Source organism: Calypte anna, chromosome 19 (genome assembly GCF_003957555.1).
Source record: "Calypte anna isolate BGI_N300 chromosome 19, bCalAnn1_v1.p, whole genome shotgun sequence".
NCBI lineage: Eukaryota > Metazoa > Chordata > Aves > Apodiformes > Trochilidae > Calypte > Calypte anna.
In genome coordinates, this window is record NC_044264.1 from 4,632,934 (window position 1) to 4,654,101 (window position 21,168).

Genomic DNA, 21,168 nt, shown 5'->3' on the forward strand with positions numbered 1-21,168 from the left:
GTGCAGGAGAAGCTGTAGACGTTCACAGCTTCTGAACTAGCTGTTCCCAGATTCTGGCCAGACAGGAATTTTTTATCACTCTGCCCTATTTGGAATCAATGTGTTATTTGGTAAGGTTGTGACATGCTGTGATCTATTGCATTTTGCTGCTTCTGAGTCTTAGTGCTTAGGTCCCTGTGGCAATTGCAGAAATAAATCACTGGGGCTCAGTGACAGAAACTCTGTCTTGAAACCCACTGCACGTGATTCACAGTTAAACACTGTTATTAGCAGGAATCTAGAGAGTGGATTGCTTTTGCATTAAAAAAAAAAATATTGCAAACCCAGATTGTCTTATTCGGCAAGATTTCTGTCACAGGAAGAAGTTATTTTATTAAAAACCTGACTGGTAAGTGCTTTTGCTTATGTTGTTAGCATCTGTCAGTATCTTTATTTAAGTTATTCACTGTGAAAACCTTTTCTATTTCTTTACCAGTGCCATTGATTAAAATGCAGTTTACATTTCTTGGGAAAATTTGATATTCAAAAATGTCTTTTCACTGTGAGTCAGAATGTACTTTTCCATGGAATAAAAATTCTGGAAAGGAAAAAAAAAATGCTATTGGAAATCTTGAACAAATTATACTGTCATTTCAACCAGGTTATACAAGAAAAAAAAAAAAAACTTCAAAGTTAAAATGAAGGGCTCTGGTGTTTCTGTCATATTTTAAGAAAATTAGTACATTCTTCTGCAGTTGTTCAGTTTGATCTGTTCAGCATTTTCCATATGAAACTTTCAGAATGTTCTGTACTGGCCCTGACTACAAGTTCCTGGTTAATTCAATTGGCCGTTTCAAATTACATATTAAAAATGAGTTATGAAGCTATTTTCTCCTTTGTCTTCAGCTACTGGTGTTTCTTCTTGTACTAACAGAAGAAAGGATTGTACAGAAGTTTGTGCTTCAGCTGCTGCATCCAGTGGTCCAGTTATTTACAGTAAATCTCTGGTTCTAAAGAAAACTGGCCAGCAAAGACCTTTGGAATGTAACAGGTTAAAATAGAATTTTGCTGTTAGTTGTGTTGCAGCTTGCAGATTAGAGCTCAAAAAACTGCTGGAATAATTATTGCTGGTTTGGATGCTTTCATATGATGGTTGCCCTGTCAGTGTTACTGTGTTCACATTATCCCATTCTATTATGGTAATTTTTTTGTTTCTAAAAATGCCTTTCCCCTTAATTGAGAACAAACTTAATAGAAAAGATCTGAGCTCTGCTCACTCGAGTGCACTGAGGTGTTGCCTAAATTTTAGAGGAAATGCTCACTATAGAAAGATTTTCACTCCTCTAAAAAGATTCCCTGAGGACAAGCATGTCCCCTGGGGGGGATGGGATTTGGGCACTGGATATGCCTCTTCCTGCAGTGCTGCTTGGTGTGAAGGTGTGAAGTGGCCTCTCCTGGGACTGGGACTGGGACTGGTGGCAGCCACCAGCAGCTTGGGAAGAGTGCTTTGAGGAGGGAGCAGCTCCTGGCACACTGCTTCAGGTAGAAGTTGAGGAAGATAAGAATTCCATTCCATGCTTTTCCTGCATCATAATATTCTTATTCTTAGTGAATTTTTCTCAGTGTGCAACCTGTCTGCAGTTTAATTAAGCCCATTAGTCCTTGTCCTAACCATTGTGGTCACAAAAAGCAGACTGTGTCACCTTGCTTGTCCCTTCTCTCTGCTAACCAGTACTTTCATTTTACCACAGGTGGTTTTCTAGCCCTTGGAGCTCTCCTTTGGATTCCCTCCACTTAGCCCATTATCTTTCCTGAAGTGTGTTTGCCCCAAACCAAGCAAGACTTCAGGAGAAGCTTCACCAGAGCCAGAGGGAGAGGACTCCTCAACCACTCTCAGTGATGTCAGCAAGATGAATTTCTTCCTGAGCTTTTCTTCCCTACTTTGAATTGTTTCAAGAACTTGTTCTCAACTCTGCTGCTGAAGTCCATATGATTTGGTAACTAAATCATCTGTTCTCTGCCTTAACTTCATTACAATTTGAGAAGTAAAAATTCCTTTTGCATTTTACCTCTTATTTAGCTACTTGAAATTTGTGGATGAAGGGCACATACAAAGTAACTGGAAAAAACCAATTTAGTGCTCAGCAGAAGCCAAGAAGGGGACAAGATATTTTGTAAAAAACTGAAAGGTTCAGAAAATTTGAACTTTTCAGTTCAAACTAGAACTTTATTTTGGAATTCCTTCAGGAGAGATTGGAAGTCTGCCACACTGTAATAGCCTTACATTGTAGAAAACCAAGAATGCCTCAGTCTTGTCTTGACCTATATAGTCCACAGATACTAAGAAGTTTGTGCATGTCTAAGCTGTTTATTTTATAAAGCAAAAAAAAAGAAGAAAACTTTACTGGCTGAATTCCTGAGCTCAGAAATAAACATCTGAGAACTTCACAGTGCACGCTCACACTGGCATTTAATCCAAATGTTCAACATTTGGTTTGAAAGGTATCCACAAAGCCCTGTGGCTGTGGAAATAGCTCAAGTCTCATCAGTTTTTTGTGGCATGCAGTCAATTGCATTTACAATAGAAGATTTGTGAAGGAATTTTCTGTAGGCTTCTGCACAATTGAATTAATTTTACAAGGACTCCAGTGGGAAAATTTCTCTTCTAAATCACTTTCATTATTGTGAGTTAGTATGCCCAAGATGGTAAATAAATCTTAGTTTCACTGCATATACTGGCACTTGTATAATTTCAGGGAGTTTGGATATAGTTTTGTGCAGAAACTTGATAGGCTGGTTGCTTAAGGATCCATAACAGATGGGAAAAGATTAAGTTGACTCTGATAGCAAACTAAATGTTTTGTTTCAGGATGCATTCTTACAGCCTTGGATGCAAAAATGCATATTTAAAGGTGACTTTATTCTGCAAGTTTGGACTCATCCTACTTTGGCATCTAGCCAGGAAAATGTTACTGAATTTCCAGCCCTAAACATAATGCATGTTTGATTTCAGGTGTGGCTTTCCTCATAAACTAAAAAATATGTCCATCCGAGGCCTGAAGAAGAAACAACCAAAAACTTTTAAAGTCAAAATTATAACAGTGGATGCTGAAATGGAGTTCAGCTGTGAGGTAAGGGTCCTCAGCAGAGTGCTAAAAAGATGGAGACTGAACCACCAGCAAGACAATTACTTTGTTAGTTTAAGACCATGATGGCACTCAAAGCTGTTTCCATGAAATCCAGTTGACTGGGACATTCTCTTCAAATGTAATTTATCATTTATAAGCTTCAGTTTATTTCTTAAGCTACAGTGGCTGGTTTACACCTCTGTGCAGAAGAGAAAGATGGTCAAAGTAGAAAGCTAGCTTTTCTTCTGTTACTTATGGCTGTCCAGTAAATGGGATAGAGAAATCATGACTGCAGAAAAATATGGAAGAAAAATATAGCAAGTGATTAATTGTGACATAAATTAAGGAGCTGAACTCTTGCAGAGACTGAAAGGTGCCTGATTAATTCCTAATCATCTAGCAAAAGCAAAGAAAGTCATTTATTTTGAGGAGTTAGAAAACCAAGGTCCAATGAGACCAAAAATTCTAATGAGAGAAGTGACTGTCTTGTGGGGCATTTAATATTTCATTTACCAGTCCCTCAGAGACAGAATAATTAGTCACAAGCAGTGCACTTCTGTGACTTGCTGATCTAGAATACTTGCAGGCAGAGTTGTGAAAAGAAAGGATTGGAAAATTTGAGTTGGATATCAGAGTCCTTGCTATCAAATCCAGTTTGATGTATCCCATCCCTTGCTCTGACAAATATTGCTCTGACACTCCTTTGATTTCCCCTGGTCTTCTCTGTCTCTCCAATTTGTGTAATCTATGGAATAATATTTTTACAAATATTAATAAAGCCTTGCCTAGGACATCAACAACACAATCCTCATTCCCCATGCTCATAAAGTGCACAACACTGTGGCTGGATGATCACAGCTGCTCTGGGAATGTTCCTGTGGAGAGGAGGATGTAGAGCAGTGTAGCTGTGGCACCTTTGCTGTAAGCAGCAGTAGGCATGGTTCATTCCCTGAAAACCTAAAGGTGAATGAAAAGCTTGTAAGAGAAAGGCAAATGGTAGTCTGGTTTCCTTGACTAGGATGCAGCAAATGTATTCAAGCCATGCCTGTTCTGCTTAATTTTCTTTCTCTTTCAGATGAAGTGGAAGGGAAAGGATTTGTTTGATCTGGTGTGCCGAGCACTGGGTTTGAGGGAGACTTGGTTTTTTGGCTTGCAGTACACAATAAAAGGAATGTGCACCTGGTTAAAGATGGACAAAAAGGTACAGAAAACAAAACATAAGTGTGGCAATTTTCCACTTTTAAAAATATTTACTATTTCTAACCCAGGAGCTAGAGGAATGTGTTACATGACAACTCAGGTTTAGATGGTATCATTTTGGAAGGCCAAAGTTCATTGTGTTACTTGGTCTAATTGCTTCTATCATATTTGGCCTGAAGTATCATGCCCTAATCACCACCATATGCATTGATTGCTATTAGATGAAAGCTTAGCATTCCCCTTCCTTCTAAAATGTAGACAGGCTGTTTTAAGAGCTACCTTCTGATTTTCCTCTGAAGTATTGAGACACTTATCCACTATTTTTGCTGTTGATTTTATTTTTAAACAGGTTTTAGATCAAGAAATCCCCAAAGAAGATCCTATTAGCTTTCATTTTTTGGCAAAATTCTACCCAGAGAAGGTAGAAGAGGAACTATTACAGGAAATTACCCAGCATTTATTCTTCCTTCAGGTCAGGAACAGTTTTTAACCATGAATTCCTTTGGTATTTACTCCAGTACTTTTGTATTGTCTTTGAACTTGCTGGCAGCTGGTAGTCTCAGAATGATTCTACTGGCTCTAGCTGCATCTATGTCTCTATAAAGATCTCATTTTTATGAAATACAAACATCTCTCCTGCCTGCTGTGATTTTGTGTACTGGGAAGCTGAATGTTGTTTGTCTTCTGCAGGTTTTTGTTCTCATGATGGCTTCTCTTGCTGTTTGTGCTACAAATGAGAGTTAAATTGCTGAGACCTGTAGTTGCATGTAAAGTGACTTTTACACTTAGAAGTTTGGGTGGTAATTCCATATCTGGATATTCCAGATTTTTTGTTCTTCTATAATAAGGAAAAAAATAATCTATGGAATGGTGTCACTGCTTGAAGAACTGTGAGGCTTTTGCACTGACTGGTCAGTGCTGAGCAGTATGAAATGAAGCCATACTTTTTATCAGCTTCAGAAGTTACCTTGAGCACTATTTCACCTGCTCTGCTCTGGCTGCAGCTAAGTTTAATGAAGAGAGTGTTAGCAGCTCCTTGTCATTGTCATTGCTGGTGTAACCTCTTGTGCAAGCATTCCCTAACCTAGTTCTTTCAGAATGAGCAGAATGAGAAGAGACCTGTTATTAAATGTGTGTGCTGAGGGGGGGAGTGCCTACACAAGTAATTATGGTGGCAGTTGAAGGTGGAGAAGAGGGAAGGAATGGTGATAAGCACTTGGGGACAATAAGCTTTTTCACCCCTATCAGCTGCAGATGGAACAAGAGCTGTGACTCCAACCTATCCCTGAAACTAAAACTTGTGAGTTCCTAAAAATAGACCAGGTGCTTACTGGGGGATCTTGTTGTGTATGACTGTCACCACAGTCACCAGAAAACAAGAACTCCCTGACCTGTTCTTCATCATAAAGCTTAATTTTGGATTGTCAGGAAAAAATCATAGCATTTGACAGCCATGCTGAAAAACAGGGCTGTTCCTCTTGCAAGCTTCCAAAAGGAATGGAGCAGCATGCACAGCTGTGGTACAAAGAGAACTCCCCACAATGTGTAATCCCTTTCAAGACAAAGCCCAGAGGCATCATATTGTCTGACTGGTCCTGGATGAGAAGTGCTTTTCCCTTAGTGTGGTGTTGGTACTCCTGAAACATGCAGACTTACTCACACTGACTTCTGTCAGTGAAATGAGCCAGTTTGAGTTGCCTTCCCTACTCTGTAGGACTGGGTGCCTGCTGCTCCTGCAGAATAAATCCCCAGCCCTGACAAATCTTCATTACTGATAATGGAACCCGTTTCAGCTCTGCTATGGGGGCAGCTAGTGAGGAGCTGCAGGCTGGCAGTTCTGTGCTGAAGAGCAGAGTTTTTAGCTGTGTGAACACAGCTTGGTTTTTATGGTGTGCTGGTTCTTACAAATTTACAGTTTTCTGTGAGATGAGAGTCAGTTAAAGCAATAAAGCAAACCCCACACTTGGGTTAATGCTTTACCTTTGCAGAGGCAGCTTTCTGATTTGCCAGTTGGTTTTCTTTTGGCTCAGAAGTTATTTGGGTTCCCTTAACTCCATTATAAAGTAAATAAAGGAGCAAATTATCAGAGTGCAATGCTTCATTATCAAAATAAAGATACATCAACCAGGAATAGCCATGCTCTGGCTCCATAGCTGCAGCAACAGGTTGTAGCTGCATCAACAGGTACACAAGCATTCAGTTTGCTTGTTGTTTAGCTGTTTTTTCCAATGCCTGTGACATTCACCTTCCCTCCTGAGTAGCTGTGGAGTCCTCTCCAAGTTGCAGCCTTCTTGTGTGTTGATTTCTTCTGGTAGCTTTTCAGCAGGATGTGTCTGTGCAGGTAGGTTGGGTGGAGGGAATATATTCAGTATGCATCTGTAAACAAAGACAGTAAATACACTTGTTCCCTGGGGAGGAGGTGTTAATGAAGTAGTGGGAAAATGGTGCTGTTCTGAGGGTTAATGTACTAACCAGAACTTCATCCAGAGCCCTCAGCCACTTGGCAATTTGTTTCTTAAAGCTAATTTTGGAAAGGAACGTGAGGTGCAGAACTCTTCTTAGTCTTTTAATCCTGATTTTTTTTTTTTCCACTTTTTTTCTTTTGTCCCTGAACCTGCCTTAACTAGAAGATATGCAATTAGCAAATTCTTCTCATTCCGAAGTAGAAAAACAGGACTGAAACAAATTTGAACTTGCAAAGTTTCCTGACTGTAAGAACTTAAGATCACACCTGGATGCTAATAGGAAAAACATGTACAGACATCTGGATGCCTACAGCTTTCAGCTCTACTGACTCTGCAGACCTCTGGAAATTAATGTGGCAGAACAGCTTTTTGGGAAATGTGTGAACAAATGTCAGTGATTAAAGCTGACTGTTGTCTGTTTAAAGATTTGGCAGTTTGCTTCTTCGTAAAGGGGTGTAACAAGATGTCATTGTAAGAACTGATCAGAAAAAACCTCAGACATTCATGGGAGATTTATCTCACATTTCAGAACTTAAAACAACTTATGATTTGCACAGTGGAGTATGAAAGCTGGAGCTTTCCAATTTGGAAGTCTTTTCAGTATTTTCATTCTTTTATTTTTTTTCCATTTTAACAGCTTAGAAAGAATTTTCCCTGTACTATAACTCAGGTTCATATATTGTGCTCACCAGAGACTAAATTTTAAAGAAAAAGTTTCTTGATGGTTCATTTCAGTTCACAGTAGCTACAGTGCCAAAGTGTGTTTGTGAAGATAGCTCAGTGATAGCTCAGGTATTTCTTTTTAGAAATGCTTAAGACTCTGCATTTATGCAAAATTTTCTTGTCTTGTGCTTGTTAGTAGGCTAAACATATTATACCTGAGAGAATAACTTGTGAAGATTAATTTCCCATCCCCTCTTTAGGTTTTCAAGTAAAGATTACCCAACTTATTTAAAATCAAGCAACATCTTATGAACTATTACATCTCTGATCTTGATAGCACCAGAGATTATTCAAATGAAAAGAATGTTAGAAGCCTCTCTACCTTTTTACTGGGCTTTCATTTTTAGACCCTTATATTTTTGTTGTGCTTAGGCCACTGTAATTGAACGAGTCAAGAGCTCTGCCTTCCTTCTGTGGGGTCTCCTTTCTTCTCTCATTGTGGAAAGGTTGAGTACGTACTACTGTGGGTTTCAGTCTGTCTGTTCTTCACAGTACTAGTCACCTGGACAGCCCTGGTCTGGTTGGATCTGCTTTGAGTAGATGACCTCCAGATGTCCTTTCAACCTAAAATTTGATGTTTTACATCTTATAAAGCTAACTTTCCCAAAGCAGGAAGAAAAAGAAGATTTATTAACAGGAATTGTGCAGACAATGAAAATCATGTTTTGCAACATACTCTTTTTCAGGTCTCCTTATATAAATATGTGCAGATAGCTGCCTGGCATTTCTATGAGCTTAGAATTAAGGCACTTAAACTTTCAAAAGATGTTCTTTTCTTTTCATTAAATGTAATACTAAGCAAAGGCTTCCAGTGTTTCCGAATGCCATTTTATTGTTGCTGGTTTTAACTAATAATGGTGATGTTTGGTGCCAAGTTATAGTCTAGGCATGTCTAGTTTCATTTCAAGCCTGATATAAGTCCTGACTTTGAGCTTCTTTAACTTGCTTCCCCCTGTTTTTCTAAAATTTAGGTTAAGAAACAAATACTGGATGAGGAGATCTATTGTTCTCCAGAAGCAACAGTTTTACTGGCTTCTTATGCTGTTCAGGCCAAGGTTTGTGCATAGAAGTGCTCTATTTCTCTCTTTCACTGTGTTTTTTCTTTAATTTCTATTTTAACCAACACTCATACGTGGTGGTATGCAAAACACAGCAGTGTTAAAATTTGCTGTTAGAGGAGGAGGTCATCCTGGGTAGTACAGGCACAGCTAGAAAAATAAGCATTAGACACCCCTACAGGGATTTTGGTATTTTATACTCTGCTTTTGCAACTTAAGGGATTTCTTTGCACCCAACATTTTCATGCCATCTTTTTACCAGCTAGAATTATTTCCTGTTTTTTTTGAAAAATGCCCATGAACACAGCAAGTGCTGCTACCAGCCCTCACAGTGAGAGGATGTGATGTTTGTTAATATATCTCAGAACATTTCTCATGCTACCAAAAGCCAATTTTATCCAATGGCAGGAGGTAAACACAAATTCAAAGCAGGGCTGTCCCCCTGCAGCAGCCCAGCCTTTATGCTGTAGGGTAGATGAGTAGGGGAGTTTCTGCACCTGAACCTGGCCCGTGGTTAAGAGGTGTTTGAAGTCATGGGAGACTCCTTCGTATCTGCAGTTACTGAGAGCTGCAGGCCAGGACTGAAGCCAAAGTTCCACTGTGTTGGAGCCATGTGTGTGGCACAAGGGTGGAAGTAACTTCAGTGCAGAGTTCAGTTGAGAGGAGCCTGTTTTATGTGTTACCCTGTACATGGGAGAACCAAAACAAAATCTGTGTTTCAACTATTACAAGTTCTTCAGCATTCTGTATCTAACAAACTGCAATATCTTTTCTTTTCTTGGAACAGTATGGTGACTATGACCCAAATTTTCATGAGCCAGGCTTTCTAGCCCATGATGAACTTTTACCCAAAAGGGTAAGTCTTTATAACAACAAATCTTTGAATCTACTCTTTGCAGCACAGATATTGCTGTGGGATTAACCAGAGCATTAGAAATTGTTTGTGTCTGCCCTGAACCTGGCAAAGTGACCGAGCTGTGAACTGCACTGCATTCACATTGCTTGGGAGAGGCAGCACTTGTATTTGTACCTTCAAAGGAAACCAAACTCCTGTCTTTCTCTGTAGGTCCTCAGGCAGTATCAGCTGACAGCAGAGATGTGGGAAGAAAAGATTACTGCTTGGTATGCTGAGCACAGGGGTATTGCCAGGTATGGAAATAAATTATTTCTTTGGAAGTCCCAGAGATTTCAGTAACTGGTTATTTGCTGTCTTCAGTGAAATTTGGCTGTTGTGGAGAGAGCAAAGAAATACTGATTTCCAAACTATATACTAAGAGGTTAATTCATAACTAAGGATAAAAACTTATATGGGGTAAAAAGTGATGTGTGTAAGGCTCCAAGTGCTTGTAAACTGGGCTTGCTTTGAAGTGAGGAGAAGCTGATGGCTCTTCCAGAGCTTCATGGCCCAACTCATCTAAAACTGGAGTCCTGTCTCATCCAAGTCCATGTGTGCCAGCAGAGAGAACTTCACACAGGAAGTCTGGGTTGTGTTGGACTTGCAGTTGGCCCTGCATGTTTAGCCTTTTCATTTAAGGCCATCAGCTTCCTGGAGCTTCTGGTTTGTGTGCCCTATTCAGCAGCTGCCTTTCTGGAGTCATACCACACCAGCTTCCCCCTAGAATAAAAAGAATTAATCTGATGTGTTTTATGTCTTGTGAAAATAATGGCTCAGGAGGGTGTGAGTGTATATAGCAAGGAAGCAAAATGGTAAAGACATGGCACCATAGTTGCAGGACTGAGTTGTGGGGCTTGTCCATGTGGACACTGAGCTCCTTTGAGACATTCAGCATGACTGGAAATTCAGTTAAGAATTAGGAGCTGTTGGCACCCAGAGGCAGCCTTCCCTAGTGTTTTGGTTCAATTTCTCTTTGGCAGTTTTAGAGGCTTCTCAGCATTATTTTTACTGAACATTTTCCAGAAGAATTATTTATGCCTCACCTTGAAGGCAGAAGAACAGTGAGTGGAGAAATTCTTGCTGCTCTTTGGCCTCTGCCCAAAGTTCAGCTTAGAATTTTTTTAGGACTCATTTCTAAATGAATTGTATTTCCTGAAGGAAATATCCTCGTGCCATGGCAAACAATGGGAGGGTAGGTCTCTGAGACATAACAATGGTGTGGCAAAACTGACAAAAGGATAAGACTGCACTTGAAGTTTTATAAAGATTACACTATACATGACTCAAAATAGGTGTGGCTTTATTGTCTTTGTTGTGTGGAGATGCTGTTTTTTTAATCCTTTTTCTGTTGTTGAGAGTAAGATGGCAAAATTAAAGTACAAAGGACCAGACTGCCTGTTCCTTTCTAAGTGGGAAATGTGCAGTCAGTTAGGAGAGAAAGTTTGGAAATGAATCTCCCAAATATAATCATGGCCTTGTTCTCTAGGGATGAAGCTGAAATGAACTACCTGAAAATTGCCCAAGACTTGGAAATGTATGGTGTTAATTATTTTCCAATTGCTGTAAGTGCTTTATTTTAGTAGTTTTTGATTGCTGTAGATGATGGTACTTTTTAAAATCCTCCAGGGAGCTGGAACTGGGATTCCTGATTTTTGCTTTTCTCTTCTGATGGTGGGTTGTGTACTGATTGTCCTGAGCAGGTTTACTTGTCTGCTAAATGAGTAGTTGAATAGAACAGTTAAGATTAATGTTTTACAATCTGACAAAGGTTTTAAGTAGCTCTGGGTTTACAAGAGGAGAAAGGAGACTAAAAGTTTGAGCTGCTGTAGTCAACATAAAGACTGGGTTTATTAGCTAGCAGTGACAACATGAATAATACTTTGTGAAAATATCAATTTCCTAAAAATACAGATAAATATTAATGTATTAGAGTAAGTGTGGGGTTTGTCTGTGGTTGTTTAAGGTTGCCATAAATGGCATTTACTGATTTGATTTTATTTTTTTTAGCAAAATAAAAACCATACAGATCTCCTGCTCGGAGTTGATGCCAAAGGTATTCACATCTACAGCATTAATAACAGATTCTCTCCAAATAAGTCGTTTGAATGGAGTGCTATCAGAAACATTTCCTATAGTGAGAAAGAGGTATCATGGCTTTGATATATTATTCTTTTTATAGGGGCATGGGAGTGGACTGGGATTCTTGGAACAGGCTGAAAGCTGCCTCTGTTTAAACAATTTGGGGGAGAAGGGGAAAATCCTAGGGAGCTTTGTTACAAAACTAAAAAATAACAGACCTGCCTTTCAGATGTGCTGCATAACCTTAGTTCCCCTGGAGTCAGAGCCTGCTCTGAGCTCTCCAAACCTGTGGAGCCCTCTGTTCTGCCTCCTTCCCTGCTGCTTGTCCTTTTCAAAACAAGTGTGTTGATCTCTGAAAATGATAAATATTAGGAATGCCACCATGACAAGCTGCTTCAGTTATCTCAGCAGGAATTAGATGATCCGTAAAGACTTAATGCCATTTTCACATGGAGAAGCTGTCTTTGTAGATGAGGTTTGAAGCACAGTGGCAAGAGGAGGCGTGCAGAGAGTTATCCATGTTTTTCTGCAAGTTTGTCAGTGCATGATTTCAGTCTTCAGCACAACCCTGCCACTGCAGTGTCACAACCCATCTTTTACTTATAGAAAGTAGGGGGGAGTGGGTGAAATTGAGTCTCAGTACAAATCCTGTGGCTACAGAGAAGGCTATAAACAGAAAAACCAAACCAGAAAAACTGCATTGGTACTGAAATACCTGGAATTTGTCAGCTGAAGAACAGGGCAGCCTGTTTGATTTTTCTTTTGGCCTTTTGAAAAAAAATTGAGGATGAGATTTCCTGTCGGGTCTTAGATGTGCATACATTAAATCAGGCAGAGCAGCCTTAACAGGTGTTCTGCCTCCAAGAAGGTTTTGGTCCTTGCATGACATTAAAGTTTCCCCCCTGGTCTGTGAATAAACTGCTTTAACTCCCTGTTGTTAGGCAATTGGGCATCCCTGTATTAAAGCTCTACTGTATTCAGTGAAACATTTACAGCTCTGCTCCTCACAAGGAAACACATTCAACCAGTTGTTACCTAAGGGGTAAAACAAGCTGTAAGACATAATGATTTTGGTGACTCAGATGGCCTGAAATTATGCAGTGCATTGGAAATGAATTATAGGAATAGAGTGCTACCTAACCCATGAGTCACAGAAAACAGTATCTTGAAAACTGGAGCCAGATTTTGTTATGCAGCCAAACCAAGCACAACATATGAAGTGAAACACTGTGCACTGACCTGGCAGCATGAAAGCCCTTCATGTCCTCTGGAAACAGCTTGAGGGATAGGACTGAGAAGGTGAAAAGCAGGAGGTCCAGGATTGTTACCTGATGGTCAGAAGAACAAGCCCTTCAGGCCTTTGAAACATTTTCTTTACACCTTCAATGATTTGTATTCAGAGAGGTGTTTGCCATCTCCTCAACTTTTAAGAATATGTTTGCATCTAGGGATTAGTACTGTGTTCTGTTTTCCTGATAACCAGTGCTTGTACCAATGTTCTAAGTGTGGTTTGCAATGCACAGCTGGTATTATTATTATGAAAACCAGCATCCAAACTGGCACTGGGGTGAGTCTGTGGGAGGATTTATCTTCTAACAGAGCTTGCTACAGGAGATGAGGAACCTGTGTAGTGGCAGCTCTGGTTCTGATTCTTTTGAGCAAAGCATTCTTGCATCTCTCTCCCCACATTTGTGACATAAATCACTGCTTCCCTGGAGGGAACTGGAGATGAGCTAAAGTTTGCATTAGTGTTGATAGTTTGAGCTTTTTTTTTTTTACTCATTCTCACTGTTTCCTTTTTTCTTTTGCCTGTATAGTTAACCATTAAACCTCTTGACAAAAAGGCAGAAGTCTTCAAGTTTTTTTCCTCTCAACTCAAAGTGAACAAATTGGTAAGTGTTCTGCTTTCCTTCTTTAAAACCAAGCCTGGTAATACACTGATATCCAAGTGAGAAATACTGCTTGTAAAAACTCTGGAGGGGCCAGGGAGCATTGAGTTTCTGCATGTGGTTTCCTGAGGATTGTTCTGTCTGGGAAGTCAGGGCACATACGTTTGTTCTCTCTGGGAAGGGGAGATGATGGGTGGAAAGAGAGATGTGAAACAAGGCCTAAATCACAAAGAAAATCCAGATGCTGAAAGAAGAGGTTGTAGCCTTATGGAAAGGTGCAAACCCACAGCAGCATCTGCCTATCTGGCTGCTGTGGCTTGTTAATTAGCTACTGCCTCTCCTTTTCTGGGAGAAGCAACAAGGAAGGGACCCAATCAACTGGCTAACTGTATCATCACTGACTGCTTCCTAACACAACCACAGGGGCTGGTGCACTTCTCAGTGAGCTTGTGGAATTGGAGAGGGATGAAGGAAAGAAGGAATCCCTCATCCTGTTAGGAACTTTCCTAAATGAGCATGTACCTGGTATGAGTATGTATGTACTTGGTGTGAGCCTGCCTTGGGTGCTGGTTTTCTTAGAAGGGAAACAGTGCCAGCAGTTGTGATGAAGTCAGAATTGTCAGCTTCTGTCCTGTGAGGCAAATATTTACATCAAACTCACATTTGCTTTGCTTTTCCTGTCTAGATTTTGCAGTTGTGCATTGGAAACCATGATCTCTTTATGAGGAGGAGAAAAGTGGACTCAATAGAGATCCAGCAAATGAAAGCACAAGCCAGGGAAGAAAAAGCTAGAAAAAAGGTAGATTCTTTCTGTGCCTCTACTGTTGAAAACACTAATTATTATTCCAGCTGGTGCCCTTGCTGTCCATGCATTGCATCAATATGTGTGTGGGAGGTGAGAAAGTGCAGCAGGATTGAATGTGGGAACAGCTCCAGTGTCTGTGCAGCATCTGAGGATGTAAGTGATGTTTGTGAAACAGAAGAGGTGATCAGAGAGAGATTTGGGGTACATAACAGATTGATCCAAGTGCTTTCCCAGCAGCCTGACATAACCAGTACTACCCGTTAGAGGAGTTCAAGTGCTGCAAGGTACAAGCAGCTTCAGCATTGCATCTCTGCTGAATATCTGTCCACCAGCTAGAGAGCAGTCCCTTCTTCATTAGATTAATTTGTTGTGCTGCCTCGGGCCCAGATGAGATTCTGTTGCAAACCCACAGCTGTGGTGTTGCTCATTCCATTTCCAGATGGAGAATCAAAGGCTGGCCAGGGAGAAGCAACTCCGAGAAGAAGCTGAGAGAGCCAAAGAAGAGCTGGAAAGGCGTCTGTTCCAGCTGGAGGATGAAGCCAGGCAGGCCAATGAGGCTCTGGTGAGTAGCACATTAGTCTGATATTCTTGTGCTTGATGGTATTTCTTGGTGTTTGAAAGCCTTAATTTATTTTCTTAAGGCTCCTTTAAGATGCCAGGAATTATGGTTTAGACAAGGCTGGGGAGTTGCTGACTGCTGGTGGAGAAGGCCTGGGGAAATAGCTGAGAAAAATCTGATCTGACATGATATAACCTCCCTTTGCTGTGAGCCATTTGCTCCCTGTATTTGGTCCACAGGGGTGCTGTGGTTCTTCTTTGCCTCTTCAGGCAAAGAGGGAGGAAAGGAAACAACCTTAAAGCTGAAATTGGGAGAAAGGGGAGAAACTGGAAACTTAAGGGGCCAACTTGATGTCTTTGTCCAACTCAAAAGCAAATGTGTGTTCTTGCTTTGTAGAGGTGAGAGGGAGGAAGGAAATTAGGCAGGTCTGGAGCAAAGGAGGAACACTGGACCCTACAACTATGTTTACTATACTTTTTAAGGAATACTATTGCTGTCACTTTTGGGGAAAGGTGTCCTGTTCCTGACTGTCTGCAGGGATGGTTTTGTAGATGCTCAACAGGTAACTAGGAAAAATTGTTTCCTCTTAGCTCCGATCCCAGGAAGCAGCAGAACTGCTGGCTGAGAAAGCTCAAATTGCAGAGGAAGAGGCAAAATTGCTGGCCCAGAATGCTGCAGAAGCTGAGCAAGAACGACAGAGGCTGGAGATCACAGCTCTGAAAACCAAGGAAGAGAAACGACTGATGGAGCAAAAGATGAGGGAGGCAGAGCTGATAGCAGTGAAGCTGGTGAAGGAGTCTGACCGGAGGTTGGATTTGCTTGAGTGGGGTCTCTAATGGGGTGCTTGGGTGGAAAGATTGCTGCTTTTCTCAGAGCTGGTAGCCTGTGAGGGAGGGATTGTTACCAAAGCAACACTTCAGAGTGACTAAGCCTTCTTGCAATTAGCAGCAAGTGATAGAATTAGAAGGAAGTCCTTGTATCCCTGTCAGATCTTTAAGTGTAAACTTGTGAGACTATAAACCACTCTGTGTTTGTAACACTGTGCTTCCTGAAGATGCAGAGCAGTGTTGACAAAGGATGTTTAACCTTGCTATTAAGGACCTTCTGCTTCTTTTAGCATACTGTCAGAAAGCTTGCCAAAATAAAAACATGTATGTTGCACCTCTCCCCACTTCAGGGAGGATCTCTTGACAGCCTGGAGTATCTGTATCAACAGGTCATAACTGAGCCCATGGAAATTAGGAGCAGGAAAACCATTAATTCAGCCAGTTTCTGCAGGATTGTCTTTGAAAGCATGTGTCATGTTGTGTCCAGTTACTTCTCCATGTGATTACCTTACCACAAGTGTATTTGGGTAAAAGAATCACTCACAGTAATGGATCTTGTTCTCTGGAAGCTCATGAAGCTTATAGGTCTAAATCCACATGTTGCTCTAGACTGGAAATCATCATTCACATCAGGATATTTGTCTTACAGAGCCAAGGAAGCAGAGCACCTGAAGGAAGATCTGCATGAAGCCAGAGAGGCTGAACGGAAAGCGAAGCAGAAACTCTTAGACATAACAAGGCTTAATTATCCTGTAAGTTTCTGCTCTACTTGGCACCACTTCATCTTCAGAGATAATCAGATGTTGATTGCAGTTTTATAGCCCCTATCAAGCTGAGTAGTGGCATGTCTGCATCCAGCTGGAGGACAAACACCTGTAGGACCAAGTAGTGCTTAAATACAGTGTTAGCTGGAATGGAAGTTTTATTTGTTTGGGACAGTGAGGCAGGATGAAAAAACTTAAAAAAACAGGCCTGGGGTTGGGAACTTAATGAGCAGAGACTCTCTTGCCTGGATTCACACCTAAAACTGTCTCTGCTGTCTCAGTCAGGCAGTGCTTTGTGGAGGTGGTTGTACTGTGCCAGCTCTGTTTTCCTGTGAAGTTGCCCATGAGTGTCTTTAGGCAAAGCAGATGAAGCTGTCTCCAGTAAGAAGGCAGTGCTGAGGGCTGTGTGCCCCAGTTTCTGCCCCAGTCTTGCTGAGAATGGGTTTCTCTGCTGAAATAAATAGAAACACCACAGCCCTACTCTGCCCTTGGATCTGTGGGTTGTGTACTTCAGCAGTTCATCTGGGGCCACTTGGGTAGAGGGGAAGGGCTGCAGGAACATCTGTCTCAGAATCCTTGGGTAAGTTATGAAATGGTTCAGCAGGGCATTCTTGCAGAAGCTGGGGAGATAAAACCAAACTCAAACAATCAGATCTTACTTGTCAGTGCTTGTGTTTACTCTTTCAGCATATGGTTAAGTACCCCCAGTACTTGCCAACTGACGCCAGAGATGCCAACTTTGACAAAGGATCCATAAAACTGGATTTGAAGGACATTGACCTCAAGAGACTGTCCTTTGAGATAGAGAGAGAGAGGTATCAGTATGCTTGTGGTGTAAATAAATGAGAATAATGGAAATTGCAAAAAGGAAAACAAATCTCAGGGAATTACTGTTTATCCTTCTAACAACTCAGAATGGCCTCCTACTTGCACATATGGCTGGAGGCCTTTTCCTGGGCTGGTGTGGGTTAGATCTGTGTAAGACAAGTTATTTAAACAGAGGAAGGGTGTTCAGGTGGCATCAAACCATGGCAAGTCCAGAAGTGTCTTGGAGAGCATTTTGCTAGGGGCAAAGTACTTTGTGGGAGAAACAGCTTGTTAAAGGACAGAAGTTTCCCTCTAGTGTTGAAGTATAGGAATTACTTTGGTCTCAAATGAAGTGGCTTTTCCTCTCTCTGGAAGGAATTGCTTGCTAAAAAGTTGACAAGTGTGTGGATGCTGAAGGGTGGAAATGAACCCCCTTTTTACTAGACCTGGGAGGTGCAGGGTGGGATCTGTCTGACACGTGCCAGCCTTCATTTTGCCTATCAAAAAGCCAAAATGAAACAACTTCCTCTCTCCTCCCTCCTCACACACCTGTCCTTGAGTTACATCTTGCCAATAAGCTTTTTGTCTCCAATGTGTGGGCCATAGGTTAGACTACTTGGAAAAGAGCAGAAAATTTGAAGATCGACTGAAAGAACTGAAGTCTGAAATTCATGCCTTGAAGCTAGAAGAAAAACAGTGTGGGCTTTACTCTCATTGGAATGAAGTACTGGGATCCTTGGATCACTCCTTAGGAAATGTATGTACCCTAAACACTGTTTGCAGGAGGAACCATAAGTAAATAGTGTGGGTGTGCCAAAGGCGGTTGCTGTATTTCAGTTCAAAGCACAAGCTTCTAGTAACTTGATAGTAAAATACTAAAAGCATGAACACAGGCAAGGAAAATTTGTGTCAAAACAAAATCTAGAAGGTTCTTCCTGGATGGGTTACCAGTACTATAAGCAAAAAAGAAATCTAATTTTACAGATTATGAAATCATAGTAAGGGTTGTAGGTCTTGGAGCACACTAAATTGTTGTAACTTAATATCACACTTAACTGTGGTTCCTCAATGTTTGCATCACATTCACATTCAGGTGCTTTGTGATTGCTAAAAGTCATAAAAGTCTTGGTGAATTTTTTTTGAGGCACTGAGGAACTAAACCCAGATTTTTGTTGTAAGTTTCTTGTCATTTATGTAAACACTCCTGTCTCTTTCTGAACCAGAGCAACAATAGGGCTGGCTTTGGCTTTCCAGGTTGTTCAACATGTAGCACAAAATGGCTCCAAGTAAATGGTTTTAGAGAGAGAAGGGAGGCTTGGAAAAATTGAGGGAAGATGGCCTTTATTTTCTGAATATGCACCTGATATTCTTTTTGGCTTATTGAGAGGGCATTAAATTTCTGTGTTCTTGTCTTTTAAAGACCCCAGCATGGATGAAAACCTTGGAAACTGGAGATTCACTGGATATAAATCTTCAAAGACCTTTCCCTGCTTACTCGTTAAATACCACAAGCAGTTGGCCTTGTACCAACAAAATTCAAAACCCAGTGCCAGCAGAAAAGTCATCTTTTCAAGCAAATTCCTTGGTTGCTAACAGTCTGGGCACAGGAACCAGAAAACAGATCATCAAGGTAATTAGATTTTTCTGAGCAGAATCAGTAAATTTCCAAATTTAGAGTTCAGAGATTTAAAGAGTAGTTGGCTGTAAGGACCTGTTTTGTCCAGCTCTGTCACAGGCTCTTAAATGACAAGTCAAAGCATCACTGTTGCAGGAGTTTGGAGACCCTGCATTGGTGCATTCAGAACTGTTTGTTATTCAGGACCTCTTTTTTTTTCCTCAGTTATGATCTAACCTGGCCTGCAGAGCTGTGGGCCTTGGTAAATGAACCAGAGATGCCCATTTGAACTAGGAGGATCTGTGTTAATTTTTATTTGTATCAGAAAGACTTGGAAATGAGGTTTTGCTGCCAGGTATAGAGAGCTTAAACAGACCATGCTTGTTTTCTGTTTTTAAGGGGCAGGGCGTTAGATAATAAATATGTGGACTTCCAAGTGTTCCATTCTCTTCTAATGTGGTCCCTGTCAAAGAGTCCTGGAGTGCTAGTGAGCTGGGTAATATGGGAAAACAACCTGCTTTTAAACTTCACTAGGAATCTGGTAGGCATCAAAAAGAACTGTAAAGGCAAAAGGTCTTTGAAAGTGGGAAGGAAATCAGCTTTCTCTAGGCAATCCTAATCATGTAAGGTATTGGAAGTCAAGCAAGATTGATGTATTTGCTGCTGTTTTGTAGGTACAAAACTGGAATGTTTTAGAATCAGAGGCTTTAGTAGATAACATTCAATACCTGAAACTTCAGGGTCGTATGCTTAGAAGTAGAAAGAACACAGCTGAGTATAGCAAGGGATGAGGAAGCAGCTTTTTCTAATGCAAGTAACAGAAGCAGCTTTTAAGACTGACCTAATCCAAAGAGCAAGGGTGAGGTAAATCTGCTTATTTCAAGAAGGAGAAAAATAGCTATTGCAGAGCATCTTGCAAAAGGCTACAGAGCCAGAGGTAAAGGAAGAGCTGGACAAAAGGGAGTACCTTTGCTTGAAGTGGGAGTTCAGAGTGGAACTAATTTTCCCTATTTGGTTTGCTTGTAGGTTCAGCAGCATGACTCAGATGTGATCTACATTTGAAGCTCCATTTCTTAACCAGACTGGTAGAACCTGGAGGCCACCTTTTCAGCTGCTGCAAAATACACCTGTATGAGGACACTTGTGCAGCTCTGCCTGCTGACTGCATGGGCACAAGAGCCATGGCACTGTGATGCCATTCAGCTTCCAAGCAGAAACTGTGAGCTTGGGAGCACTAAAACTGCTCTAAAAAGTGGCTGGTGTCTTTGGGTACAATGATAAACATAACAAACCCAGAGGAGTGTTGTTTACTACTTATGCACTTTTGAAGAAACACTTTATACTTTGCTAAACCTTCCTCCTCCTGGGTGTTTTTACACACTGACTTATCAGGTTGGTACTGTACTTCTGTTAGGCAGCAAGTGTCCAGGAGATGTTTGGGATGAGAAGAAAATTATACATGAGTCTGGTGTTTACCTACAAAATAGACTAATTATGTTTTTGGTCTGGTGTCCAAGGGACATGACTCCCATGGAGCTGCTCAACATTTTAGTGTTTGCCTGCTAAATATTTTCCTTTTCCTCCCCAAACATTTCTTGGTTCACTTAATTGATTTGCATTTCTCTGTGAGAAATCTCAGCTTTTAATTGCAGATGTAGAAGTGGATGTCTTCAAATACCTCTCATTCCTGGGGGAATCCTCTGTTTGGAATGCAAAGCTTCTGTGCTCTCTACAGTTTCTGACTAGATCAAGCACTTTCTGTTGCTTTTGCTGCTCCAGCAAACTGTGCATACATTAAGTTCTTTCCCAGGTCTGTGCAACACAAATTCCAGATTAGACAAAGACAAAAGATGCTGTTGGTATCTGCTGAAATTGGACTTGTTTCTCTGATGGAGAGGTGCATACAGCAATATGTCTGCCTCATTAGTAAAACCTACTTGCATTTTCTGGTTTTGTGTGTGTTTAAGTGTCTGTTTCACCATAAATCTTCAGTCTGGGGACTTCTGGAGAAGCAGAATATATGCAGCTGTAGCTAAAGTAGCACAGTTGAGCATGTGATAGGATGTAAAAATTAATGTTGTTAAATATAGTGTTTTAAAAGCTTAAGATTGAAAAAAAAATATGTTTAATAAAAAGCTTCAAATTCCACCATCTAGTAAGCAGCTTGGAGCTGCATGCTGTGTCAGTATTGCCACAACATTAACAAGGCAACTTCTGAGAGGGAGAGAGCATCTGTAGCAACTTCTGCTCTCCAGCTTTTACCAGTTATGACCAGTATTGCCAGTTCCATGGCAAGATGAACCTAACAGTGGTCTGCTGTCCTGTTGTCTGTTCTCTCAGCTTTGAGTCTTGTTCCTGCTGCTGGTGTGCAGAGG

At 40.9% G+C, this 21,168-nt stretch overlaps 1 protein-coding gene across 1 annotated transcript; it reads left to right on the forward strand.

Annotated features, from left to right (window-relative positions):
- The first annotated feature begins 321 nt into the window (after positions 1-321).
- LOC103525736 (merlin) lies at positions 322-20,709 on the forward strand. Its single transcript, XM_030462421.1, has 19 exons — positions 322-388; positions 1,731-1,976; positions 2,993-3,110; positions 4,183-4,308; positions 4,657-4,779; positions 8,467-8,550; positions 9,341-9,409; positions 9,620-9,702; positions 10,935-11,010; positions 11,456-11,593; positions 13,345-13,419; positions 14,102-14,215; positions 14,661-14,783; positions 15,371-15,588; positions 16,257-16,359; positions 17,059-17,186; positions 17,785-17,935; positions 18,599-18,808; positions 19,820-20,709. The coding sequence occupies exons 2-19, from the start codon at positions 1,969-1,971 to the stop codon at positions 19,853-19,855; spliced, it is 1,983 nt and encodes a 660-aa protein (XP_030318281.1). The 5' UTR covers positions 322-388; positions 1,731-1,968; the 3' UTR covers positions 19,856-20,709.
- The last annotated feature ends 459 nt before the right edge of the window (positions 20,710-21,168 follow it).

Excerpts from the sequence above, each read along its gene's own strand:
- LOC103525736 (XM_030462421.1), top strand. Across the intron at positions 9,410-9,619 it reads ATGAACTTTTACCCAAAAGG|GTCCTCAGGCAGTATCAGCT; the intron begins GTAAGTCTTTAT and ends CTTTCTCTGTAG. Across the intron at positions 14,784-15,370 it reads GGCAGGCCAATGAGGCTCTG|CTCCGATCCCAGGAAGCAGC; the intron begins GTGAGTAGCACA and ends GTTTCCTCTTAG.